Source organism: Aspergillus wentii, assembly GCF_001890725.1.
Source record: "Aspergillus wentii DTO 134E9 unplaced genomic scaffold ASPWEscaffold_3, whole genome shotgun sequence".
Taxonomy (NCBI): domain Eukaryota; kingdom Fungi; phylum Ascomycota; class Eurotiomycetes; order Eurotiales; family Aspergillaceae; genus Aspergillus; species Aspergillus wentii.
The window spans coordinates 687,255-713,317 of record NW_024467834.1 but is presented as its reverse complement, the minus strand read 5'-3'; the positions used below and the strand labels follow the sequence as shown (position 1 = coordinate 713,317).

The following is a 26,063-nucleotide window of genomic DNA, read 5'->3' as shown; positions in this document are numbered from 1 at the left end:
TGCAGAATCTGGGGTAGGAGAGCAGCAAGGGCTCAGTAGTAAACGAGAGAACAATGTAGTTCTGAGCAGAACAGGGGGATTATAACCACCCAGCTAGAACTGAGCAGCAACCGGGATAAACGAATTAGACCTGCATTGATCGACAGTTGAATTGCGTAGCGCTGGGGAAAGGCACGGTTCACGACCAAACTCCAAAAGGCCGGAAGTCAAACCGAAGAAACAGCCATCAACCAACTCCTGAGTTCTCGAGTCTTTTTAATCCTTTAAAATGAGAGTGAGACTGTTTCTAACCGACCCTCTCTCCTGCAGATTCATTCATAAATGGGCCATGACTAGTTTTGGCCGAGGTGGAGGGCCTGATATTAAAAGGTGCGTGGTGCGTACGCCGTACCTGACGAACGATTGGACACTGGACCGAAAAACCAAGAGGCTAGAGTCCGTCAGTCTCAGGCTCCAGAACGGGGGGATAAAAATAACACACCAAGGAGCAATAGCAGCATGCGGCGTGATGAAGAAGCGCCCGGATTGACGCCGTTTTGCAGTCTGATTCGTGGGGCGTAGGTTTGCGACGGCGTGTTTCGACGATCTTCTGCCTGCTGGATTGCCTTGACGCCAGCCTGCAGCCACAGCTAGGCAGATAAATATGGAGGCAGGAATCAGGATGCTGACAGTGAACCATGATAGCTGGTATTATGGACTATTGCAATCCTCCGGTGTGATATTGGTTGATGTTGAGGCTGTTTGTGGTGATAAGGAGAGGCACGTGGGGCGCTCGATCGGGCAACCAACGCGACGCTCTTTTTTCCACGCGCAGAAGGATCAGCAAACTCATGTCAATCACAATGTCTACAGGTAAATCATCATCATTACTATTATTATTCAAGCTAACATCCAGTTTACAAAATAGAAACCAAAAATGCAAAGAGTAAAGACAGATTCAATATTGAGTCCCCCCAGTATCCGGCCACTTGCGGAACAAATCCGCTAGATGGTCCAACGGCGCCGCCAGCAGCCCAACAACGGTCTCAAAAGGAGGTTTCGAAGAAGCAATCGGGTGGCTGCGCGTGGGGACAAATATCTTGGTTCGCTCAAGGGACCGAGTCAAGCTGATGCTCTGTTCCTGGGTGAGAACGTCATCCAGCCTGACAATATCGTCTGTTTCTTCGTCATTGACGTGATGCTTGAAATTCTCCATGAGGCCTTCAATGGTGTGCAGAAAGTGGACGTCTGTTGGGCTCTGATCTTGGAAGATTTTGAGTTGCTCTTTTATCTGCTTCTATCAGCATCTGCAACTGTGGGGGGAGCTATGATAAGGACAAATGAGATGGTTGGTGGCAGGTGGCTGCTTACTTCTTTATGCTGCCTTCGACTCTTCTCAGCCCTCTCCTCCCCATCCTCCAAATACTTTTCCAAAGCAGGATAAAACACCAATTCCTCCGCTACAACATGCCGGGCTAGTTCCCAGGTAAACTGGTTCTGCCAGCGCGTCTGCTCCTCACGGTCTGTGGAGTTGACAATCAGTTCATAGTACGATATGATCTCGCGATGGTCGTACCGGATGGCGTCGAGGATGCGGATGTGGGCTGTGGGAGCTGCTATGTTGTTGGAGAAAGTGCGGAGCTGGTGGGATATGTTTCCTCGCAAGATGTTGGGCTCGAGGAGGCTGTTGTCGTGGGCTTTTCGGCCGTCCATGTTCCCATCTGGAGGCTTGTATCTACATGATACTACAGTTTGTGTGATGTTTAGAAGCTGTCTGGCATTATCGTCATGATTTGCTCATGTAAACATCTACTGAGGTGAGAATGACGCGGATCATACAATCTGATATTATCTGCTACATTAACAAAGCAAAACAAAGCAAAACAAAAACACATGACATAACTCATAACTCATACACAATCCCCCATCTACCCAAACACCAAAGCCCTCACCTCAATACTCTCCCTCGGTCTCGCCCCCTCCGGCGTCCTCGGATCCGCAAACGCCGAATGCGGCACCCTCTTCCCAACCCCCTCCTTACTATCCGCACACTTCAACAACAGCCTCTCCTCAGTCTCCATGCCAGAGAGATACTTCCACCTCTGCGCCGCATTATACTTCACCCCCATCGTCTCGCCCGTCCGGTTCGGATACCGGTGCTGAACAGGCACCAGATCCTCCTCCGCATCGACAGACGACGCAGCCGCAAACCCAAGCGGCAAGGAAACCACAGTCCCGTTCAGCGGTCTCCAGACGTTGATAATGCGGTATCGGCCAGCGAGGAGTTTCTCGGCCTCCGCCGCGTCGGGAACGTGTAGTTTGACCCGGTCGAAGGAGGCTTTGTCGGTTTGGTCGACGTGGGCCTGGTTCACGGGCTGTCGGGGCGCATTGCGCCCTTGTCTGCGAATCGTGTGATCGAATATAACGATCTTATGAGACCCGGGGACGTTATCGAGCAGCAGTTTCTCAACCTCGGGGTAATAGATTCTCTGCACGGCTTCATCATCATCAAAAGTGGCATACGACGTTGCAGTAGCCACGTTCTGCAGAACTTGGAATGCGTCGCCGTCGAGCGTGTACTCTGCTTCGTGGCCGCGGATGTCGTCTACGGTCACTTTGTGTGGGACTTGTTGGTAGTTTCTCTGGGGGACGCCTGGGGGCGGGGACTGGACATAGTTGTAGGGCGCGGAGTTGTCGGCGGGGGGAGCGTAGAAGAGGAATTCCGCTTCGACAGGGCCGCGGGGGATATATTCAGTCGCTGTAATGGTGGTTGTAGTAGACATTTTGAGATATCTCCTAAGGTAGCAAGGTAGGTAGTATCTTAACAAGATAAGTATGTATGTCGTAGTGATAAGATTCAACCCAAAGCAAACCAAACCCTTATATACCCCTCCCCCTCCCATCATTTCTAATACAATACCTACACCATTTCTAATCAACAAAATGCAAGACAAAATACCAATCTCCAAACCAAATGGCGTGCTCCGCATCCACCAATTACATCTGCGCAAAAGCCATCCGACCACAGCCGTGGCCAATCAGCGGGAGTGGAAGTCCGGGGTTTGGGTGGATGACGTCAGATTGGATTGGTAAGCTCCCTGTATGAATCTATCCGATTGTATGTACTTTTGGTATATTGTGACCGAGTGTTGGCTGTAGAGGGGAGGGACTGCTTGGTATAGATTGGGGTAGGGAGTATAGATGGATGAAGATGGGTGTTGATCATATACAGTAGTCAATTCACTATCCCACAAAAGAAATCTATCTTCAATACGCCAGAGGCAACATATGAAGTGTGTCTGATCGAGCCAAAGAAATAAACAATAAGGAACGACCAATGTACATAGCATAGTAACAACCCAACCTATCCAAACGCCTACGTACACCCAATAGTCAAGACCATCCAAACACCAATCCCTGCATTTATTATATGAACGCCATGGTTTTGCCAAATATCATGCCACCTTTGTCCGCTTCGCGCGTTCACTGCCATTACTGGATCCCAGCGGCTCGGGTTCTTTGCCGTTGCTGATGCCGTTGCTCGCCGGATACAGATGGATGCCCATGTCCGATGGGAAGTCAGGATGCAAGAGGTTGAACCGGTTCGGGTTCTGGGGGGATCCGTCGCCGTCTTCGGGGACGGGTTCGATGAGGAGGTCGATAAGGCTCTTGTCTACCCATCCGGCGGGTTTGGTGTGTAATAGGCTCATTCGGGCGCAGTCGTCGTCTACCTCCTCGTTCATAAGGGGCGGGAGGGGTGGCGCGTTGCCATTGGGGCGCGCGTGGTAGTTGGCGAGGATGTTGTAGGGCAGGTTGGGGCGGACGGCTGGTTTGTCCGAGAGCTCGGCGAGGGCATTGAGGGCGTTGTTACCGTGCGTCCGTGTGGAACGAGTCGCGTGGAAGTTCTGACTAGCCGTCCGAATCATGTCGGTGGCTGGTGTGCCATTATCTTCCTGTCCGGTGCCATCGCCCACGCCCGAGCCCTCCTCCACATCAGTATTATTGCCATTCGTAGCAGCACCAGACGGCTGATCGGCTCGCTTGGAGGTAGAGAAGAAGTGGACAGTAGCAACATGAGCCTGATTGGCATGAGCACTGAGCTCTTTGTCCGTGAAAAGCGAGTGCATAGAATAAGCCGGAGCCTGTTGCTGCTGAGCGACATAGTTCTTCGCGCGCTCAGCCGGAGCAGCATGACCGGATTCCCGCACCGGAGAACCAACATCCTCTTCCGGCGCCTTCCTCTTCCTCTTGTTGAACGTCTCCGATCCAATTCCGTTCCCAAGCTCGTCCAAATCGACACGGTGACGGGTGTGTCGAGTTTTGCGGTTCCCATGGATACCGCCCGGACTCGCAGGATTGGTAATGCTGAATTGATTGGGGTGGAGAAGAAGAGCATTGGTGTCTGCGATATCCAACTGTTCCTTTTCCCGCATCAAGCGGGCCTTTTTGCCGGAGATGGTCTGCACCAGCCGTTCTCGAAGGGTGGAGGAGAGGTTATTATATTCTTCGGCGGCGAAATGTACACGGAAAGCGTATTCGCGTTGAAAACGTTCAAGATTACTATTATGACGGTTCTAACATAGTTAGCACAAGACTCGGATCAAGGGAAACCCCCCAAAATCAGAAAAACTCACCACAAGCATAGCCAAATCGGCATCCTTATCCTCCTTCACCAAATTCACCTCCTGCACAAACCTCGAATACCACATCCCAGCCAGACTCGCCATCTCCTTGGCAAACTTCCCCCCACCAACGGTACTCTCAATCAAGTGCGCAATCTCGTCCGCCGAGTCAGGGAGCGGGCCCGGCGTGTAGGGGTCCGCATTATTGATGAGGGTCATATCACACTGGAGGGCATGCAACTGCTGGCGGAATTGGGTATCTCTGTTCTGGGAGAACGAGGCTGTGAGATCATGGAGACGCTCTTGTAATGCGCTGCGGCGCTTGTCTCGTTTTGTGAGAGGGACGCTTGTGGGGGGGCTGTTGGAGCGGCCACGCGAGTGTAGACTGTTGCTGAAGGCCTGCGCTGCTCCGGGCGATGCTGGAGCTGGTGAGTAGGCCATGATGTGGGTGGATGTATTAGTGTGTTGGTGAGGGTATGTATTCTATTGGGTTGAAGAATGGGTACTGGGTGAAAGGCTATGAGAGATGAGACTGGGTTTGTCTTGGAGACTGTCGCAGAAGCGATGGGGGAGTGTAAGAAAGAGTAATATGCATAAGAATCAAGAGAAGTAAACGAGAGAAAAAGTATGAAGGGGAGAGCCAAGTAGAAATCCCTGGACTAAGTGTGAGGGCGAAGAGAAACACTTGGAGATGAAGGAGAAAGCGGGAATCCGGCTATTGGCCCGATGCGGAATAGCCTCGGGGACATTTTTGACCGCCCACCAGAATCTACAATAGAAGTTTAGCGACAGAGAACTATTATTCTTTGATTGTATTGGAATTCTTCAATGGAGATGAAAAAGATAATGACTAGTCTTATTGAGCTACATTGAGCTATTGAGATATGAGCTATGAGCTATGAGGTATTGTTCTGTTGGAATCTTCGATTCTTTGTAGTACATTTCTCATTGACCAGCAATTATTGTACAATCAAGCTATTGATCTCCTCCTCATCCATAAACCGGTATCTCATATACCACGGTCTAAACATGATGGGGCCATCAATAATAAACAGAAAACAACATGGGTATTCATATCCAACCAAACAATGCACACATTAGGATTCCATATCCCAGAAAACAAAAGCCGTGGACGCCACCGCATACCTTTTTAAATACCTTAGCCTAACATCCCAATCATAATAAAAGTATATAGATAAAACACGCCCTTGTAATTAGACAAAGGTCTTAATGAGAACGACGAATCACAAAAACTCCCAGTTCAACCCCATCGCGAGGTTCATTCTCCTCGCCATAGGGTCGTCTCCGGATTCCGTCTAGAATCTCGCCCAGCAACATGGCCGAGGTCACTTCTTTGTCCGCCAGCATGTGGTTCTGGGGAGTCGACACGGCTTTGTTCGCCGGGAGACGTCGGCCGTTCTGCCAGTACATGGTGAGGACTTCCTTCATGCGGGCCTTGTCTTGGTGGATGAACCACTCGGTCCACAATTTGCGGTCGAGACCGGCACTGCCCTTTCGAGCATCAACCACGCTGAATTGGGATGATGCCGAACTTAGAGAACGGCATAGCTGATCAATGTTTGACTTCATAGTATCGAAGTCTTCCATCTGCGAGACGGAAGACATCTTTCCCAAATAGCGGCCCATGTCGGCCGACAGCTCGTTAACCACGACGAGCTGGCGCAGTAGTGGATCCAGGATAGGTCCGAGATACTGCGACTTGAAGGTCTGGGCACCCCTCCGGGTAGGGTAGATCAAGAGCAACGATCCACCTTCAGGGGAGAGCTCGGACATCCGATCCGCCAAGAAGGATGGTCGGTTCGGTGAGAAAAAGTCCTTGTACTCCTGGGCAGAGGAAGGAGGCAGGTACCGTTCCAGAACCGAGATATGTACAGAGTGGGGCGGAACGACCGGCATCGGGAAGTGTGCCGGATGCATTTGGATAGGGCCCCGGAAGTCATGGTAGGCAGATACCACGGCTGCACTGGAGAAGATAGTAGAGTTGAAATAGTCGTCACCGGGGAAGAGGAGACGAGGAGTGTTGGGGGGAGAGGAAGGGAGATTGGAGAGGCTAAATTGTTCAGGGACGGCGTGTGTAACGTTGATGTACGGCGACTGGCCCTGTTGGAGGCGGTTTTGTACGGTCTGAACCAGTGAACAAAAGACGCTATCATCAGTGGGAGGAGCTGATGACTTGTCGGCTGCGCGCGGATATGGAAGCATCTGAGATACAATCTTTACAGCTTCTCCGCGGGCATTCGAGTAAGGCAACGAGGATACTGTTTCAAATTAGACCGGGTTAAAAGTACCAAAGCATGTGAAGATGACTCACCAGCAGAATCGATGCCATTCTCCAACCATGAACTTGGATCACAATCCATGTCACCACTGGGTGATCTAGGGCTTCCACCAGCACTGGAAGCACCATTTGACGACTGATCCGACGGGCTACCAAGGCTGTCCTGAGCAGACGACCGCGATCTGTTATCGATATTGGGGCCCTCGTCCATGGGCATGGACCCATGATCCGGTTTCACCTGGGATTCGAACAACAACATTCCGGACGAAGGATTCCACGCAACGTGCTCGTCGTCATCCGGGGGTGTTGGCGGGAGTGCAGAAGGATAGTCGCCCGGGGAATTGCCCTTGGATGCAGAATCCCAGACGGTAGAGGACGACGCTCGGCCCGACAGAGAGCTCGACGTAGCAGACAGGTGAAGACGCGAGTCCGCCGAATGTGTTCGTGATTCAATCTTGGTAGCAGATCCTCCCACACGGCCCAGATTCTCCGATTGAAACCGCAGAGGCGAGTTACTCTTGGACAAGAAACGGGAGACGGTGGATGGTTTGGTGAGCAGACAGCTCTGTGAGGCACGACGTCTGAGTTTGGCCGGGGTCACGTCCTGGCGAAGGATGGTGGCTTGGTCTCGAAAACGCACGGGGGAGTATGGGGCGGAACGGAAGGAGTCTTGATGGTCTGCAGCTACGACAGCCTGGCGAGAGCAGGAGGATTCCTCCCACGAGTCTGAAGGGAAACAAGGTGAAGATGGAGAACGCATGACCGGGCTGTCTTGCACCACAGACACAGGCCGATACGGTCCATGGCACGGTGAATGATTCATACAGTCGATCGGAGATTAAGGCGAGAACGAGTCAAGGCTCATGCAGTTGGTAGTACTTGGTAGTAGTTAGTAGTAGTTGGCAGGTGTAGGTAGTAGTAGTTGACAGGTAAGTAGATGTGTCAAGCACGGTCGCAGGAGAAGCGGAAGACACGGATTTGGAAGAGGGGGATCGGGTAGTTAAGAAGGAGCGGTGGAGAAGAAAAAAGATGATGAAAATAAGGGAAGAAGAATGACGAGAAGAAGAAGAGTCGAAGAAGTCTGGAGAAAAGGAACCCAAAGAAAGGCAAAGCAAAAGGGCCAGAACGAAAACGCGAGCCAGAGGAAAAGCGCTGGGCTGCGACTTTCCACCGGGGTTCTAGACCGAGTGGATCATGACACTTATACTCATCACCATTTCTGTATTATTTATGTTATTCTTCACTTCTATTTGTTATTCTTATTCTATATTCTTTTACACACACACTCTCTCTCTCTCTCTCTCTTCTATATTATTTCTATACTATGATATCTCTATAATATCTATACTATTATAATATCTTCATAGTAGTATACCTACTCTTTTGCCATCCGGCCCGTCTAGACCCGGAAAAGCCTAGGGGCAAAGGCCAAGAGTGGCCCCCAACCAGACCCACCAGGCAACTATTGGACCCGCCGGATGGAGTTGGGCGATGCAGGTTTTGATCTGTCTGGGATAGATGATTGTAGATATTGATTAAGAACTAAGATATTAAGAGAGATGATGAGATGGATGATGAGATGGATGATGAGATGGATGATGAGATGGATGGATGGAGATTAAGGATTGTGGAATATGTTGGAACTGAATACCGGTGCTGTATACTGTGCAGGGTACAGTGGAATGTACCCCGTAGAGTCATGACGATGACTATAGATGATCAACAACACCATTGCTTTTCTTCTCGCTGTTTCTGCCCGGTTCTTGTTTCCTGCACATAGTATTCTCTAGTATGTATATCAGCATTTCTTTTTCATCCCGTCTATATACGATGTACTATGTGCTATAGCCAATATACCTACTACTAGTCACGGAATCAGCCAGTATTGAAGACTAATAGTAATGATCATGTAATATCGCAAGATCAACAGCTATCCCTAGACTATTCTATCTAATATCAACTATACTAGAGCAGCCACCACATCCTGACCCAAGCACCGCAAATGACAGATCAGTCAGTGCTTCCTGGCTCATGCACAGTGACTCAATCTCTCCTCTTCACTCTAGCCGGATTCATTCGCTCCCCTTCAATTCCCAGAAATCCGGGCTCTTCCTGACGTCGACTACTCGACATTCCCCTTAGATCCAGCCCTTCCATTGGGTCCGAAAAGAACCTTGGCCCCATTTTTTTTTTATCGGCTGATCGATTTACTCGATTACCGTTTTCAGCGGTTTTCGGGCCCGACTGCGCTTCGGGTCTGGCCAGACTGTGTGACTGACTGGCTGACTGCTGACTGGACTGGACTGGAATGGACTGGAATGGAAATGTGCCGAGTAGATCCGCAATTATTCTGGATGGTCAATGGTGTCAGTGTCAGTTGTGATCGTGCGTAGATCCGGAGGTTTCCTAGCCTGGACCCTTATGATCGTTCTTCTACTTTAGAATCAAATAAATAATATTATGGCTATTTCATCAGGCTTGTATACAGCACTAGCGAGTACTTAGTAGGGCACCTGCATCAAACCCGCATAAGTACCTACCTTAGTCCATGTACGAACACCTCACTGACAACACTCACTCAACATCCTCCACCTCACCTTTCTCTCGGTCTTCCAACATATTTAAAACAAGATAATCCAACAAAATCCAGCCAGCCAGCCAGCCAACCAGCCAGCCAGCAAGCCAACCAGCCAGCCAGCAAGCCATTTCCAACGCCTCAAAAGTAAAATAAATGTAAACGGAGTTACTCCGTAACGGCCGGAAATCCCTGTCCTGCCCTTTCCATCTCGCCCAAAACAGCGCGTACCATGGTTTGGCCAACTTATTCATGGCGAAAAATCACACAACATACCTTCTACCTTGGTTGGAGAGACTGCGTAGCGCTCATATTAATTATGCAGAAACTGTATAATTTATCCCTCACTTATATTAGTTATGTATCCTTAATAATCCCTCCATAACTACCGTTAAGCCCTAATTTCCACAAATATATCTATTAATATACCTCCCCATCTACCCATCTACTACTATCGACTAGGTAATAGGTAGCTACATAAGCATAACTATGGTTCGCAGCGTAGACACGTCCCGCTTTTGTCTCATGTATACAATTCACCAAGCGAAACGTGGGCAGTTTCATTGCTTTTCTTTCTATTATTCTGTGACTTGTTACAGAGTACAGACATGGATTAATGTAAATTTTAATTTTAATTTTAAGATATATTACATCCACCCGTGTAGGGAACCGAGATTGTCTCAGGTTGCTAGGTAGCAGGTAGGTGTGGGGGATGGATGGATGGATTGGGATATTAAAGGTATGGATTCCTTTCATGTGAGAAGTGGAAGTTTGGTTTTGTTTGTATGTATGAGACGAGATGGGATGATTGAGTCTAGAATTTTGATTAGATTGAATTGAATTGAATCGAGAGAGTCAGTCAGTCTGTTTCGGCTGTGCTGGACGCGTAGACAGGTGTTGCAGGATTGTTGGATAATCACTCAGATCGTCAGGATGATGCTGGATTTGTATCGGATGAAGTGATCGTGGATTTGATAGTCATCAGCTGGTCTATGATCTACAGAGTAATATCTAATATGATATTATCATCGTATGTTGATTGTCTTGTCTTATTATCTGATCAGGCGAATCAGAGATAATCAAAATAGTGTGCTGACACTGCTTACTTTACTGTTGTTGAATTACGGATTACATCAAGCCAATCAATAGTAAGATGGATTAAACATTATGATAGTAAGTAGTAAATAGTACCTAGATAGTAATGACATTGCGTCACAATGTTATAACATCCTTCGTCCCTGTCAACCCCACTGCCACGCAATCCTCCCGGCCCCCACGCACATCAACACGCAGACCCCATGTTTTCGCCCCTTGGGCTGACTGTTAAGCATCTGCCGATCGGAGGCATTGCCATTCCATCAATCCCAGCCCCATGTTACTGGGAGGGTATGAAGATGTTTCGTCATGTCAACCGTGGGAGGATTGTTTGGCGTGACGTTTTGGCGAGTCATGTCGACTGGTTTGCCATTGCCACTGCCACTGTCATGACATCTGTCTTAGACGAGTGTCTGGCCATGTTGCGTAGTGGCTTGTTGATTCCATTTATGGAAGTGTGCATCGTCCGTGTCTTCCTATCCAGCGAATGTGCCATTTCTGTAGGTAGGATCTGTGGAAGACTGGATGCGTAGATGAATGTCCATCAAAAAAGTAAACCCATAACTCAAGAGCCTTGTTCAAGATGTGACGGATCGTCTGTGGAATCTCTGGGGCCGGTTCGACTGCATGTAGCAGTTGACCACGACCTTAGAAAGCCGTTTCGGCTCTTCGCCAGTCATGCGGGCCTGTTTCTTCGCAGCAATGGTATGCACCTGCTGCTGTCGCGAGGCCTCCGCCCGGTAGTGGGAACCGTAGGAGCTCTGCGCCTGGAGGCTCTGTCGCTCCAGGGCAGTCCGCATCTCCATACACTGCAGGACTAGCTGCTTGACGCCATCGGTCAGACCACAAGCACGGTATTCAATCTCGGGCCAAAAGTCATTGCCCCAGAAAGGATCCTCGCACACGGCAGTTTCCAGAGCCTCGAGCCAAAACTCAAATGCCGGCAGGCGGTTTCTGGCGTTGAGGAAACCCAGATCCTGGAGGTGGTCGGAGAGCAGACACGCGACGGCGACGAACCGGATGGTGGGTTCGGAGTGAAGAGCATGCAGGACGATACAGGCGGGGCATCGTTCCGTCAAGTACCAATCGTGCTCTTCGGTCAGGATGCAGTGCAGCCAAGCATAGGCACTGCGGGCTTCCCCGCGAAAGGCGCGTTCCGGTTCCGAGGCGCGTTGACTGGGCAGGACGCTTGAGGCGATACGGGAAGCTTGGTTGTGGAGGAGAAAGAGGGGCAGGAGAAGAGTGTGAATGATATCGCGGTGCAAACGAAAGGATTCCTGGTCCTGGCTGGAGCAGGAGTGGCGATGGGTCGCACAGAAACTATTAAGAAGGTCGTTAGCATCCGTTTGGGTTGACTGCAATTGATTGTTCAACGTACCTTGGGGCGTGCATCCCCTGTTCCTGACGCTTCAGGTGCTCTCTGATCGTTCTGAAAGCATCGTTACGCTCGAGATCCTCGAGATCTCGAGCAGAGATTCGGAAAGGCGAAGTAGTGCTCATTGTGAATTATATAGTGATAATCCAACGCTCAATGTACCAGCTTGAGTGAAGACAGTCCGATCACGCGCGACGAAGTGTCTATATCCTAGGGCAAAAATCGCCGCCAAACAATGGCAAGCAAATGGTGACGTCGAAGAGGAGGAATCACCGCGATTCCAAACCAATCGTTGAAGCGAGGGGTGGCAGAGAGACAGTCTGGAGGCAGCGGGGAACCATGGATTGCATGTTCCGAGAAAACGAGTGTAAGCGACAGGACGACTGTCGAGAGGAGAAGAATCTCGAAGGCTGAAACGAAAGGCTGGAAAGGCAGGACAGGACCAAAAAAGAGTTCAGGTTGAGTTTGGGCACAAGAGGGGATCGCAGCGATTTTTAGAAGCGGACGAGTTTATCTTCTTGTAGACCGGAAGCGGCGAGCGTCATGTGAGAACCACGGCACGTCATCCACGCAAGCCAGTGTCGATCGGTCGAAGAAATGGTTTCAATTTAAGAACTTTTACATCAGGTCGAAGGAACCAAGAAAAAAGAAGGATGAGGGGAAAGGGTCTTTTTGTACTAGGGAATTAGCCAGGGTGCACGTACTGCAAGTCAAGCAGCAACGGACATTGACAAGAGAAGATCGCAATTATTGGGGATGGCGGGTGGACCAGCACTTACGAATCTCGATGGGTCTGGCGATCCGTATTACAGTATTGATTTCATATCATCCTACAGAGTATTATGGTGATAATTCTGATATTACAGATATAAATAAATACAAGACTATTGGATAGTTAAATATTCTTACATTTCTCCTATCTCACAGCAACGGTTAAGGGGCAGGAGGGGAAGCGAGAATACTGCAAGAATAGGAGGGGGGGAAAAGGAAACAAGAAAAGCCTCAGGGTCTGCCGATCCACCACGAGAATAACAGTCGATCCTTAACGAGAATGGGAAAAGAAACAAGTTTGGGGCTGGTCTGGGCCTGTCGATAACGCCACGGTAGTAGCAGTAATAAAATATTTAAGTAGGAATCTCAAGTAGAAAATATTAATTAGTAGAGATAGTAGTAGATATTAACAGTAACTGTTACTCTGTTGTGGTACCCCTGATCAAGTACTGGTAAACAGGTACTGTGTAGAGGGAGTATTACTGTGTAGTGTGTAGCCTCCTATCCTAATTCCTATTCTTTTTCCTCTTCTGTCCGTCTCCACCATCGATCCTTAACAAAACAGTCAACTCAAGCGATTAGATCGTAGGGCAGTTCTCGGCTTCCGATTTTCGCCTGATGAACTTTTGATCGTGATATTTCATCATCCTGGCGGAGAATCTGCATCTTCGACGTTATCTCCAGATTCCGACCGGAGCCCTCCGTCACCTATAGCTGCTACTGTAGTACACCTGTCCAATGCGACTTTATCCTGCGACTTTATCTTTCAGAAGACGAAAATAGCCATAGTTGACAATGTCACTGGTCACTACAAGTCAGGACAGCTGTTTTCAGAATAATATAGGATTCATGCCCAATAAGACATGTCCTATCTCGATGTCTCAGTCAGATGATCTGGCGGGGTCATCTCCAGCTTCACCATCACCAACCTCGACTCACCACCACCTTCCATAATGCCACTCTCATCAATCAATTCTACCAGACTAACCTCCAGACTAATGACTACCAGAATAGCATTAAACTTCTTCAAATATCCATACAACATGTGTTCAACCATCATTCCTGCCTGTCCCCAGGGATACCGGGCATGCAGAGCTGAAACACTGATCTCATATTTCCGCCGCCTTAATATCTTCATCATGCCTATCTAGGTTGTCTAGGTCAACGCCGGCCTTGTTTTCTCGCCGCTTGTCCTGCATCGTCCTCAACCTCTCCGTAAGGGCGTTTTTCGCCAATTTCTGGCTCCCTTGTTCCTTCCTCCCTCGATCCCCAGCTTAATCTTCGTTCCTTCTTTGCTCGACTATAGATTCTGCTGTTTTCCTCGTTGGATTTCATCTCACTCTCTTTCTTTCATCCTCATCTATCCAAGTTACTCACCACAGGATTATCACGCATAACTACCTACCAGCTATACGAGTGGCGTGACAAGATGCTGTTTTCTTCGCAGTCGTGGTCTGCAGCTTCATTGCTGATGGGCAGTCTGCACGCCCTGACCGCACAAGCTGTGCCGACCATCTCCGCCGTTGGCTCAAAATTCTTCTACGAGGATGGAAAGCAATATTTTCTCAAGGGTATGCATTGTGTTTGACATCCAAGATCACTTCTAATACCCGTAGGAATCGCCTATCAACTCGTCCCTGAGGACCCTCTGATCGACACCGCTCAATGCAAACGTGATATTGTTCGCATGTCGGAATTGGGCGCCAATGCCATTCGTGTTTACCATGTCGACCCCAGCGCCGACCATAAAGGCTGCATGAAGGCTTTTGCGGATGCAGGCATCTATCTGTTTGTCGATCTCGACACCTTCAATACTCAGATTGAACAGGTGATTCAGCCCAATACCTCTGTCAGCACGATACTGACCATCTAGACCGAACCTCACTGGAACCAAACACAGTTCGATCACTTCAAGGCCGTCTTGGACGAATTCCAACAGTTTGACAATACCGCCGGTGTGTTTGTCGGCAACGAAGTTCTCACCACCAAGGATGGCTCGGCTGCGGCTCCCTACGTCCTTGCTGCGGCTCGTGACATAAAGGCGTATCGGGATGAAAAGAACTACCGTAAGATTCCCGTGGGATACTCCGCGGCTGATATTGCCGAATTGCGTCCCATGCTTCAAAATTATATGGCCTGTCTCAAAGACCCCGCCGATCGATTGGACTTTTTCGCTCTCAACGCCTACGAGTGGTGCGGTCATTCCTCATACCAGGTCTCTGGATACAACATCCTCCAGAAGAACGCGACAGACTACCCCATCCCTATCTTTTTCTCCGAAACTGGCTGCAATACTGTCCCTCCTCGCACTTTCGACGACCAGGCCGCCATCTTTGGCGATGAGATGTCTGGCACTTGGTCTGGCTCCATGATCTACGAATGGATCGAGGAAACCAATGACTACGGTTTGATCAGTTACGGCTCGAAAGTCAAGGATGCCCCTGCGACCAACACGCTCATTCAGGACGGTTACACACGCCAAGGAGTTCCTACCCCTGTCAACCCAGACTTTAACAACCTCAAATCCCAATGGTCTAAGCTGTCGCCGACCGGCGTGGCATTGTCTGATTACTCCAAGTCGACATCCACCATCACGCCCCCAGAGTGCCCTGCATCCACCTCTGGAGGCTGGGCCGTTGATCCCAAGTCTCCTCTCCCCACTCTCGGCCAAAGTTACAAAGTGACTGGCCCCAGCTCTTCTGCCACGAGCACAGCTAGCTCCAAGCAATCTAAAACCTCGACCGGGGCGACTTCCACCTCCGCTACTAGCTCTGGCAACTCAAACACCGCTACGGTCGCTGGAATGAATGGTTCCGATCGCCTGGCGAAGGTGTCTGCTCTGCTGTGCACCCTGGTTGGTGCCATGGCCGTGTGGCTCTAAATTACGCATTGATGGGTTATGGTTATTAAAAGTATTTGCATGGTCTTACTGCATAGCGGTCATTACTGTTCCTCGTCTAGTTAGAATTGTATAGACATACGACTCTTAGCATACACACGTATGATTCGATGAATTTACTTTGCATGATCGAGTGGCCATTTCCGGTAAAGTAACAGAAGAAGCTATCAATGGAGACATGATGGGTAGTAATCTACTATCGTAATTTTTGGTTTCATCCAGACCACCTAGCCAATTCCGTCCGTCTGCAACCAGTTAGAGTAGCACACATATTTAGATATTATACAACTGAAAATATAAAGTATAAAAATAAACTAGAGCTTTGCTAGTAAAAATAAAGGGGGAAATCAAGAAGAGAAACCGATACAACGGCAGGGGTTCGCTCGTGGTTCACCCACAATTATTGAGATATATTCATAGTAACCCCCTCTTCCTGGTGTGTCATTATATAGCACCATACCAAAAATAGTAGTGATAGTTGTTTAAGCAGTATCTCCAACAATTCTCGGTAACTACCCCAGATACACACCAAAGCAGATAATAGATCACCACTCAAAAGTAATAGTTGCGTCGCCCCCCTCCCCGAATCCAAGTTTATAGTATTTGCTCACCCACGACTTCAGTAGACCGTCTCCGTCTTCCACAATCTTTGGCTCGGCACTGGCATTTTCACTTGTCCTCGTCACCGAATACTGAACCACAGTTTCCGAAACATGCAGTTTCTCCGGCCCAGGTATCGCCGCAGATACTTGGATCGAGACGGCCTTGTCCTTCTCCGAGAGTGTGAAGTGTTGTATTGTTCCCGCGGTTAGGGAGACGTATAATCCCAACGTGGAGATATATATACGCTGTCTGACCGTATCCCTCGGCTCGACCGTAACCACCGCTTCATCTTCATCATCAACAAGATTCCCCCCGAAACAAACCCACCCGAAAACCGGATGTCGCACGAGATACGTCGCAGAGCCGAGAACATGGCCTAGAAAGCTAAGTCCATAGTCGCCCGTGTATGCATCCCACTCGAGAGTTTCCGGGTATGAGTGGAAGGCCATGGATGCGAAGCCGTCGGCCGCGATGCTGGTTAGGGGGCCTTGGTGGCCGCCGTAGCCGACGCGGAGGCTGTAGATGGTTGATAGGGAGGAGGGGTAGGGTGAGGAGCGGTAGTTGTCTAGGAGGGGGAGGGCGTTGAGGCTGGATCCGTAGTGGTGGATTTGGCGTTCGATGCGGCTGGTTTTTCCGGCTGTTCTATATGTTGGGTTTGTTAAATATGGTTGATATAGTAGAATAATTAGGGATAGGGGGGCGTACGTAAAATCCCAATACCGACGAGCATTTCCATTCCACCCCCAATGCGCAATAGAAGGCATGTAGCCGTGGATGGAGTCGATGGTTTTATTGACCGTGTCTGAGAAACCGAAATACTTGGACCATACGTATACGCCCTCTTGCCCTGTGCAGTCCCATGCCTGCTCGCTACCGAACGGGTCTTCTTGTGTTGCCCAGAGCTGGGCACGCGGCTTCATTGCGTCCTGGAGAGAGGTGGCTTCGGAGGTGTAGCTTTCTGCTTGGAGGTCTGTGATGAGATTTTTCCAGACTGTCTCGCCCATGAGTCCGACGTCGCGGTATGAGGTGTTATTAGACCCGTCGGGTTGGGAACCGAATGCGAAGAGGACACTGAGACGTTAAATTGTGCTTTTCTGTAAACAAGAGGGTGGAGGGGACTAACGTCTTGTATGACTGCAACAGATACCATTCAGGACTTTGCATCGTCAGAACACTAGGAACGGCTCGTCCTGCCCGATACAACGACCAATGTAGACAGGAAACATGTACGTAGTTATAAGTGCGGTCTAGTAAGTATGCGTCAGGTTTGTTCCACGAAGTCCAACTCTGCCAGTCCATGGTGTTGCTATAATCAAAGTCTGGCAGTACATCGGGGTCATAGTAGAAAAGACTCTTCTTGACTCCGTACTGCTGCGGTCCGCTGGACAGCTGTAGCCTGGCCCACACCGTCTCATTGACAAATTGCTCTAACTTCGCGACCTCTGCTGCAGAAGGCTGGACACTCTGCTTCATGGCAGCTGCCTCGTACGAGCCGGCGCCGCCGTCATCGCTGAGACCGGCGATCCAGACGCGGCTTTCTTGCAGGACCGGTGTCTGTGATGTAGTAGTGCAGGGCTTGAGTCATTCCGTTGTCATAGACCAGTTCGATTCTTGAGCGTCCAAAGGCATCCGGAGCGGGAGTCAAAGCGAATTCTTGCCAGGTCGAGGCGTGCGAGGTGGTATAATTGATTGAGAGAGATGATTCCGGAGATACCTTGACTGACGACACGTTGGATGTGGTGTTGACGAAAAGCCGTCCCTTGAGGTCCCTGGGCAGGACGTAGCCCGGGAGTCCGACAGCAACAGGCAATCCAAGCGAGGCAACGGTCGATTCAATCTCCTCGACAGTCGACAATGAAGTAAATCGCAGGCCATACGTGACCGACTCTCCGGGCGTCAAGACTCGCGATGTCGGCTCATTCCACGGCTGCGCGTCCTTCCACTCCTGCTCCGCGTATGCCTGTGTATGAACCTGCCATTCATAGTAGCCCTCGAATGTCTGGCTCTGATACGCCAACTTGGTGTCTGTGGGCTCGGAGAGAAAGCGCCATGCCTCCAGGCTGGTATTGAGACCAAGCGGGGTCACGACAAGGTGCGGCCCAATTCCTCGTAAGCGGGTGACTTGAAGATAGCCCGCCTGAAGACCGATGAAGGGGTCGACGAAGACGCACTTGTCGGCCGTGTCGATCGAAGAGCGCCCCGTGAAGATGTTGTTGAACTCGATGGGAAAGCCCACACTGCCGATCTCTATGGACTCGTTGGCTTGATTGGTGATGGTGAAGTTGAGGGCCAGGTCGCCGTCGTAGTTGTGCCATGTCCGTTTTACAGAGAGCCGATGGCTGATGTTTGGCATGGATGAATCCAATTGCGCAGAAACTGTGGTTTCAGTTGTCGTCTGGGAAACCCTGGTGCGATTTGACGCCGAATCGGACTCGATCCAGCTTCCATTGCCAACGCGATATCGTAGAGTAATGTCCCCGGTGTGATAGTTGCCATTGAAATTGCGCTGGTCAAAGACATCGGATGGCGAGAAATCGAAGCCATCTGCGGTGGTATTCAAGGACCTCAGCACTCCAGAGTTGGCGTCTAGAATGCTGGCAAAGTGCTCCGTAGAGAAAGTGACATGTGCCCAACTGAGGGCATACAAGTGCACAAACAGCCAACCGGTTGCAAGAAGCCTCATGTTGTCTTTGATAGACTTGAATTGCAATCCCAAAGCTATTTAGCCTTCTTGTCCCACCCGGAGTTCCATCTGTATTGCGGGGTCTGAGACATTGAATCCTCCATCATTTCCTCCGTCGTGATCTACAGGGAAATATGCCATCTCCGCCGGAAAAGTCCCTCATTCGAGTGCGGGGGTGGACACCGCGATGTTTCATTCAAATGATATGGGCAGTTCTGATGGGAGTTATTATTCTCTGAGTGATTCCAGGGGTTCAACATTGATGCAAACTGTTGCTCGTCCGTTTTACGGATCTCTGCGTTGTAGTGATGCCTAAGTTTCATTTAGATTAGTATTATATTCCCATACAGCTTTTCATCATTGTATATGAATGATGTTATTACACACACTACCTTCTTCAGAGATATTCAAAATGACGATTGGAGTCTTCAGTCTTCGACAAGAACAGAAAAGCTGGAAGTTGAAGTGAAAGAAGTTCAGTCACTCGAAGTCACCTGATAGGGCTAGCTCGCTTCCACGCATCAACTTCACTTCACTTCTCTTCCATCTTCACTGCGCAATTTTCCCCCTTTCCAAGTTCTGGATTATACCCTTTGCTTGATATTTGTTTAGAAGAACTAACTATTTTATCTTTTGGCCGAGCTCACAAAAGTAGCTCGGGTATAGCTGGTGAAATGATATATCTCTTCTTTCTATTTCTGGTCATAACTAGATCATGTACATTTTGTCTGGGGTATAGTATCCGTAGTTGATAATCCACGGCCTGATCATCGGTGCATCTGCGCCAGGCAGATCCTGGAGTAGTTATGGATTGCATACTCCATAGTCGATCATGACTTGACCTGCTGGATGATCGACTTGTATGACGTCGTTCGGTCCCTGGATTGAGATATAGGGTGCGAGCCACTGCATTACATGTGTCCGTCCTAAGCTTGTATGTTTGGACTTGACTTCGGCTCTGGTGTATAGATAGAAAGGACGCGCAATCGGGTATATCACAATGGTAGACGTATGTCATTGTGAACATAATAAGTTGAGGCTATACCGCATAATACAGCACATAATCACACATGGATTAACTAACTAACTATAGCGTCGGATATCGCGCTTGGGGCGGCAATAATTAATAACTCCAGTAGTATGTACCTGATAGGGGTTGCGTAAATCACAGGCAGATAAGATATGAGATACATAAGTACATACATACATGTTGCACAGACCCCCTTTTTCACGAATCATGATTTCATTAGTTTTGTCGTTCTTGGATGATGTCGAGTCATGTTGTGTGTCTGTGCTGTCCTGTCGTCTTGGGGGGAAATTCTGGGGAAGGAACACTTCAATTGTGTAGGTTTTTGGGTAGGGTTTTTGGTGGTGTATAATTATTATAGAATATGAGAGACTGGTCCATGTTGTAATGTTTTATGATATACACGACGTCAAGGAGAAGTATCAAGTCGGATAGGTGGGCTGGATAGGGGCTGATGTAGACAGATAGAGTGAAGGCCAATGGAATGACTCATTCGTGAATATACAATGACTGACTGCAAACGTACAATTATAGCTTCATTCACTTGGTTTATTTCAAGATATACTCTATTTCAAATACCTGTTATTTTAAGCAAATAAGGCACAATTGTAGAAGAAAGTTGAATAAATTAATAAGTATGTGTAGATACCCAAATATGCCCGCTAAACCAACCCATGACATACATAAAACATATCTTTCATCGTGAGCTAAAAGGTAAATGGACAAAGTAAGAAGAAAAGTATAAAGAAAGGCAGAATACATGTAAAGAAAGAAAGAAAAGAAAAGAGTGAGTGTATAGTGTGACAAAGAAACAGGTGACCACCGATGCTGATCTGATAATGGATATGATGTAGAGTAATGTAACAAGGAAAAGTAATTGGTCGAAATGTACTGAGTAGGTAGGGTATAGTGTCGTGATGTGAAGTAGGTCAATGAGTAATTTGACTGTAGTCAGTCCAAATCAGGATCTTGACTGACGGTGGCGTATCCAGTTAAGGAGAAACAGCAACGCCATATCCCAGTGCTGAATCATTTGAAGTCATCGGGCTCAGTAAATGGCCTGGATCATGCCAAGGGGCATTCTCATGCGCCTTTCTGTATTCCTCGTCGTCCTCGTCATCACTATCAGACCAAGCCGGCAAATCGAAATTGGAAACTGACGCGGCCGGAGATGGTTGAATACCAGGTAGATGCAATATTCCCCCTGGTTCAATTATCGAAGGAGAAGGGAGTGGTGTCGTAAATGGACTGCTAGTTGAGGATGTCGGGATCGTGAGGTTGGACAACCTGGGCTTAGGCCTGTGATCGTCTCCGGTTTCTCTATTGCGAGTCTCGCGCAGCGGGCTTCTTGATTTTGCTCGGATGGGTATTTTCGATTTGCAATGCAGGTTGACTATACCCTCTAGTTTCTGGATGGTGTGGGAAAAGTATTGCTCGACTTGTACCGCTGACGGACGGCTCACAGGGTCTTTGTCCAGCATGGTTCGTACCATGGCCAACATCGACCTGACCGCGTTAAACGTAGAATCCTTGCGCTTCTTTGCATCATGATCCAGAAGCGTGATCCACGAACTCACTTGGCCCATATTCCGGTCCAGATGGAAAGAGGAATCGGCCACCCCGCCTCCACGACCGGCTGTTCGGTTCTTGGCCCCGCGATGGTGGACAAATGTGGACAGCTTGCGCTTGCACAGATGTGTGAAAATGTCCAGCATGACTGCACCGAGAGAGAACATGTCTGACATTTCAGGGTTAGTCTGATGCGACTGCCAGGTGTGAACGACTGCTGCATGTTGATTTGCGCTCGGTAGTCCAACCGGGTTGTAAACAGTAGAAACAGGGCGAGACGAAGACGAACCCGATGAATTCGATGATGAAATAGATGGGGTGTAGAAGATAGGTCTCCTCAGAGAGGACACACCACGCTTGCGAGCGCTTCCATCGCTAGATCCCGAGGATGACGAGGAGAGCGCAAAAGAAAACCGAGAAGGAGAGTCGGGAAATCCGATTCGAATGGCAGTACCATGAGAGGCGACCGAGTCGGATGCCGCGCCATCTGCAGAAGAATCTGATTTTTGAAAGTATTTCAGACCGACCAGGTTCAGTTTTCCTGGGCGCGATGGCTGTTTGCGACCAGTGCGTCCTCCCGATGGAAGTAGGGATCGGTTAGAGCCAGTATCTTGGACGGCAGCAGAGCGAACCCAGCGTTCGGGAGCACCGTACTGGTATGCCTGGACGTCGTCTACCTTGACGGGAGGTAGCAGTGTATCAAGAGCCTCGTACTGACCCAGGAAGATCCTGTATTCCGAGTCGACGAAGATGTTGGATGGGCGAATAGCACCATGGGCCTGGCCATGCGCATGCAGCCATGACAAGCCACTTGCCAAACAGTGCGGCCAGTTGATCAATATTTGTCGACGTTCAGGTTTAGGTAGGCGTTTGAAATGTTGCGGTACATCGGAGAGGAAAGACATGAGGGTACGCTCGTACATGCCCGAGAAGAGAATGCAGATGGTGTTGTCGACAAAATAGGAACCGTAGATGGAAAAAACATGCTCGTGGGAAAGTCTTCTCAAAGAGCGAACCTCCTCCAGCACCTCATCTTCTTCAAAGAAATGCGGTGCACCGCCAATGGTCACTCGTGTACGTAGGTACAATTTACAGACTGCACCGGCCAGGATGACCTTTTCCACTCCCTCCTTAGCTAGAGACGTTTCGCTGCGCTGTAACTCCACAGGGACACCTTCATTCTCCGTGTATTTGACATGCTCACCCTCTCCAATTCCACGCACGAGAAACCGCCATTGAGCATGGAAAAACTTGATGTCAAGAGCGACATTCTCTCCGTCAGGCGAGAGATTCAGCCGATCGATACTATGGGAGGCAATAGGAAGGTCGACATCATCAAATGACTCATCGACCAAGGCGAAGATACGTTCCGGAATACCGATATCGACAAGAATGAGAAAGAGTCGACCGGCTTTGGCGATAATCCAATCGAGATAGGTCTCGCTGGTCAAGCCCTCACCCCAAGGAAGCGGGGAGACAAGACGAGGTAAACTGGCAGGTTGAAGCTGACTGACGACATACTCGGGACAGATCGTGGCCTTGACTCTGTCTTCTGGCCACCAAAGTGACGTTATGCTGGACATTGCGCGCTCATGGCGAACCTCGATCGAGACGAGGAGAGCGAGGATGGCCCGAGTGGAGGGGGCAATTAATATATGTAACCTCAACAGACCGAAGGTGGGCCGGAGATCAACTTGACGTCAAGCGGGGATCTCCAATAGTTCCTGGTGGTATCTATGGGCACTGAAGCTGTCAGCAGGCATAAGAAAAGAAACCATGTGAGAGAGATAGTGCATACGTACCGAGAGGACGGTCTTCGGGGATCGGAAGGACCGCCTACTGGTGGAGGAGGAGGCTTATCAAGAGCAGCAAGGGAGCCTTGAGCATTATTGGGAGAGGCTAATCAATAGTGGCAATGAGGCCTAGAACTAGCTCGAGAGAAGAGGACAGAAGAGAAGAGGATGGGGAGTTGTCCCACAAGTCGATGGAGATTGATTGTCAAGGGGCGAAAAGAAGAGTGAAAAAGGGAAAAATTGATTCATTCTGATTGCAGGATAAGAGAGAGAAAAGCCAAGCACTAGGAAGAAGACCAGAAAAAGAAAAAGAAAAAAAAATAGGAGGCCAAGAGGGCGACGATGATGAAGCCGAGTCCAGGATCCACGGAGAAGTCAAGCCGACCAGAGGGGGCAGTGCGATGGGGAGAGGGATTATTATTAGCGGGGATGGGGATCATGAGAAACCATTGCAGGTACGTCCAAGGATGAATTGATAGTTTTGACGATGGTTGCGATGATGGAGGTGGTGATGATCGCAGTGGTGGTGAGGGCAAGAAGAAGACTGGAGATAAGAGGATGTGATGCATCACGAGACAGACAATATGGATTGTCGCAGCACACAATAACGGCCAGATCCTCAACAATCCGCAATATCTTCATTATTCTCCATGGAATAAAGAATAAATTAATGGGCATTCTTATCAGTGGCACTTTTGACTATTACAACTTAGTCAAAACGGCAGAGATAAGACGATTGATCGTCCTTTTGACGGAACTTTATGCTCTGCTAGTATTCTTGTATGGAGTGGCATTTGGCTGTTTATCAACAATCCAATGGATGCGCAACCCTGTAAGACAGTGCAAATCATCTAAAGGCATATAATAAATATCATTACAATCTATGCAGGAAAAGAAAAGAAGAGAAAAAGTAAGCAAGTAACTATCGGTACCGGCCGATGGTAGCCATGGTTGACTGTTATCATCCAGATAGTTAGATGAATATACGATGTAGTACTCCGTAGATAAAAGACATTCCGGATTCAACGAGATACATTGAATATCATCACGAAATACTCTTCATTGGATGATAATCGCGCATCGCAAAAAATGGAATCTGCTCTCGTCCAGTTGGTTGCAATCCACGATGGCTTCTGCTTCATGCAAGGCACATTGACTATTGCCTCGGATCGGATGATTCTTCCATGAACTCTCGATTATTCTCCTATTGTGGTGTACTCCGTCGGGTTTCATGGTGGATATGTAAAAAAGAACCAACTTTTATTATTCATCTATATCTATCCAGACTCTTTCGTAAACGTCGTCGATGGTCGCTCCTCGGCATCACTTCGCGCTGTTCCTCGCGGATGTCGCTGGATTTGCGTCGATTCCACGCTTTGCGGAAATTCTGTTGTTCATCGTCTTGTTGTTTGGCTCGGTTATGGTAGAAATCCTCATGGGCTTCTTTTTCTTCTTCAAGGGCTTTGATCTGTTGGGTATCAGTATAGATGAAGCTTTCGCTTCTTTTTTGGTGATGTTCCCCCCCTCCCCCTGCATGCATTCCCTCTCCACTCCGTGTTGCTTCAAATACGAAAATAAAAAAAAAAAAAAAAAAGACTCACATATGCCAGCCACAACTCCTGCTCGGAACTCCACGCCTTTTGACATCTCGCCAGTTCATGTTCGGCTATTCTCAGTTCGCGTTCCTGTTCCATCGTCCATCGTCGACAGGTGCCCCTGGCGATACTCGCCCAACTCACCACCCGCACGAGATGCGTGCGTTTCCTGCTTTTGCTGCTGCTTTTTTTCCTGCTGCTCGCCTGCAGGTCCAACGAGTCGTCACTCACCGCCATCTCAGGGTCATGGACCTCCGCACAATAGCAGACGTCGATGGTCGTCTGATCGACCCCTTTGCCTTTAAAGGATAAGGAGCGCTTGGGCGAAAAGGAAAAGTGGAAGACGCGCTTGACGGTGCTGCTCATCCGCATCTTGGCTGTGAGTTTCTGGTGTGTGTCGATTCTTGCTTGCTTGCTTTCTGTTTGTCTGTCTGTCTCTTTTTGCTTCTGCTGAATTTCTCGTGGATCGTGCGCCTCTTTAAATACTTCCTACTTCGGGGATACATCTCATATCCCGTCTTCACCTTACCCCTGCACTCCAAGCCCAAATGTACCCCCTATAGTGACGAAAAGCGCGGATACCGGGAAGGATGCCAAAGGACAGACGCGCTTTTCCCCAGGCGTCTATTGCCTTGTTCTCGGGCTGACGTGGTACGGTAGTACCATCGCACTATGGACGAGAGTTCAATGGCCTGCAGCTTGGTCGAAACTGCAATGTGACTCCCCACCAAATGGTGTCTGGACTCGTCGCGTTCGTCCTCTGGGGGGCAAACAATCCAGGTGATCCGTTTGCGTCTCATTACTCCTGGTGCATTGCCTGCATCTCCCAGAAAAACGTGGCGAATCGAACCGTGTCCAAGGAAATGGAGATGCAGTGCCAGTTGTAGTCAAAACCTGATACTTGGCCTTTCCACCAATAGTACTCTATAATACATCGTCAGATGAAGACGACGGGCCGACAAGTGTTTCCTTTTATGGGGGTTCATTTCCCAATATACGGTATGTCTCAAAATAAACCAGTCCATCCGGCATCTGGACCTGCTGCTGTGCACGGCTTTTCAGGGAAACCAAGGAAGGAACCAAAAGACATAGAAGAGGTATCAATGAGTCATATACGAGTGCACGAATGCATAATCCAACAATAATACAACTGCCATCTTTCCACGAATGTGAAACAA

The 26,063-nt window shown here is 49.0% G+C and overlaps 10 protein-coding genes across 10 annotated transcripts; 2 read left to right on the top strand and 8 right to left on the bottom strand.

The window, feature by feature from the left end:
* Nucleotides 1-695: 695 nt before the first annotated feature.
* On the bottom strand, nt 696-1,796 carry ASPWEDRAFT_38176 (HHE domain protein). Its single transcript, XM_040834840.1, has 3 exons — nt 1,351-1,796; nt 908-1,270; nt 696-852 (listed from the first exon to the last, which is right to left on the bottom strand). The coding sequence occupies exons 1-2, from the start codon at nt 1,690-1,692 to the stop codon at nt 938-940; spliced, it is 675 nt and encodes a 224-aa protein (XP_040690247.1). The 5' UTR covers nt 1,693-1,796; the 3' UTR covers nt 696-852; nt 908-937.
* Nucleotides 1,797-1,907: 111 nt separating this feature from the next.
* On the bottom strand, nt 1,908-2,762 carry ASPWEDRAFT_107774 (putative methyltransferase; the record flags this gene model as incomplete). The annotated part of the gene is made up of 1 exon (XM_040827912.1): nt 1,908-2,762. One exon carries the CDS (start codon nt 2,760-2,762, stop codon nt 1,908-1,910), a length of 855 nt encoding a protein of 284 aa, XP_040690246.1.
* A 672-nt stretch (nt 2,763-3,434) lies between these two features.
* On the bottom strand, nt 3,435-5,042 carry ASPWEDRAFT_170080 (Sds3 domain-containing protein; the record flags this gene model as incomplete). The annotated part of the gene is made up of 2 exons (XM_040830563.1): nt 3,435-4,553; nt 4,614-5,042. The coding sequence occupies 2 exons, from the start codon at nt 5,040-5,042 to the stop codon at nt 3,435-3,437; spliced, it is 1,548 nt and encodes a 515-aa protein (XP_040690245.1).
* Nucleotides 5,043-5,437: 395 nt separating this feature from the next.
* Nucleotides 5,438-8,057, bottom strand: ASPWEDRAFT_38173 (uncharacterized protein). Its single transcript, XM_040834839.1, has 2 exons — nt 6,934-8,057; nt 5,438-6,880 (listed from the first exon to the last, which is right to left on the bottom strand). The coding sequence occupies exons 1-2, from the start codon at nt 7,721-7,723 to the stop codon at nt 5,829-5,831; spliced, it is 1,842 nt and encodes a 613-aa protein (XP_040690244.1). The 5' UTR covers nt 7,724-8,057; the 3' UTR covers nt 5,438-5,828.
* Nucleotides 8,058-11,148: 3,091 nt separating this feature from the next.
* ASPWEDRAFT_170078 (uncharacterized protein) lies at nt 11,149-12,070 on the bottom strand (the record flags this gene model as incomplete). The annotated part of the gene is made up of 2 exons (XM_040830562.1): nt 11,149-11,890; nt 11,949-12,070. The coding sequence occupies 2 exons, from the start codon at nt 12,068-12,070 to the stop codon at nt 11,149-11,151; spliced, it is 864 nt and encodes a 287-aa protein (XP_040690243.1).
* Nucleotides 12,071-14,145: 2,075 nt separating this feature from the next.
* On the top strand, nt 14,146-15,597 carry gel6 (putative 1,3-beta-glucanosyltransferase; the record flags this gene model as incomplete). The annotated part of the gene is made up of 3 exons (XM_040828020.1): nt 14,146-14,287; nt 14,333-14,544; nt 14,590-15,597. 3 exons carry the CDS (start codon nt 14,146-14,148, stop codon nt 15,595-15,597), a joined length of 1,362 nt encoding a protein of 453 aa, XP_040690242.1.
* A 563-nt stretch (nt 15,598-16,160) lies between these two features.
* ASPWEDRAFT_50028 (uncharacterized protein) lies at nt 16,161-18,901 on the bottom strand (the record flags this gene model as incomplete). The annotated part of the gene is made up of 4 exons (XM_040837363.1): nt 16,161-16,860; nt 16,924-17,289; nt 17,342-17,772; nt 17,819-18,901. The coding sequence occupies 4 exons, from the start codon at nt 18,899-18,901 to the stop codon at nt 16,161-16,163; spliced, it is 2,580 nt and encodes an 859-aa protein (XP_040690241.1).
* A 1,560-nt stretch (nt 18,902-20,461) lies between these two features.
* On the bottom strand, nt 20,462-23,458 carry ASPWEDRAFT_412830 (protein kinase domain-containing protein). Its single transcript, XM_040835517.1, has 2 exons — nt 23,300-23,458; nt 20,462-23,240 (listed from the first exon to the last, which is right to left on the bottom strand). Exon 2 carries the CDS (start codon nt 23,078-23,080, stop codon nt 20,921-20,923), a length of 2,160 nt encoding a protein of 719 aa, XP_040690240.1. The 5' UTR covers nt 23,081-23,240; nt 23,300-23,458; the 3' UTR covers nt 20,462-20,920.
* On the top strand, nt 23,456-24,196 carry ASPWEDRAFT_412377 (uncharacterized protein). Its single transcript, XM_040835509.1, has one exon. It carries the CDS (start codon nt 23,778-23,780, stop codon nt 24,153-24,155), a length of 378 nt encoding a protein of 125 aa, XP_040690239.1. The 5' UTR covers nt 23,456-23,777; the 3' UTR covers nt 24,156-24,196.
* Nucleotides 24,197-24,557: 361 nt separating this feature from the next.
* ASPWEDRAFT_170074 (uncharacterized protein) lies at nt 24,558-25,257 on the bottom strand (the record flags this gene model as incomplete). Its single annotated transcript, XM_040830561.1, has 2 exons — nt 24,558-24,758; nt 24,892-25,257. The coding sequence occupies 2 exons, from the start codon at nt 25,255-25,257 to the stop codon at nt 24,558-24,560; spliced, it is 567 nt and encodes a 188-aa protein (XP_040690238.1).
* Nucleotides 25,258-26,063: the final 806 nt, after the last annotated feature.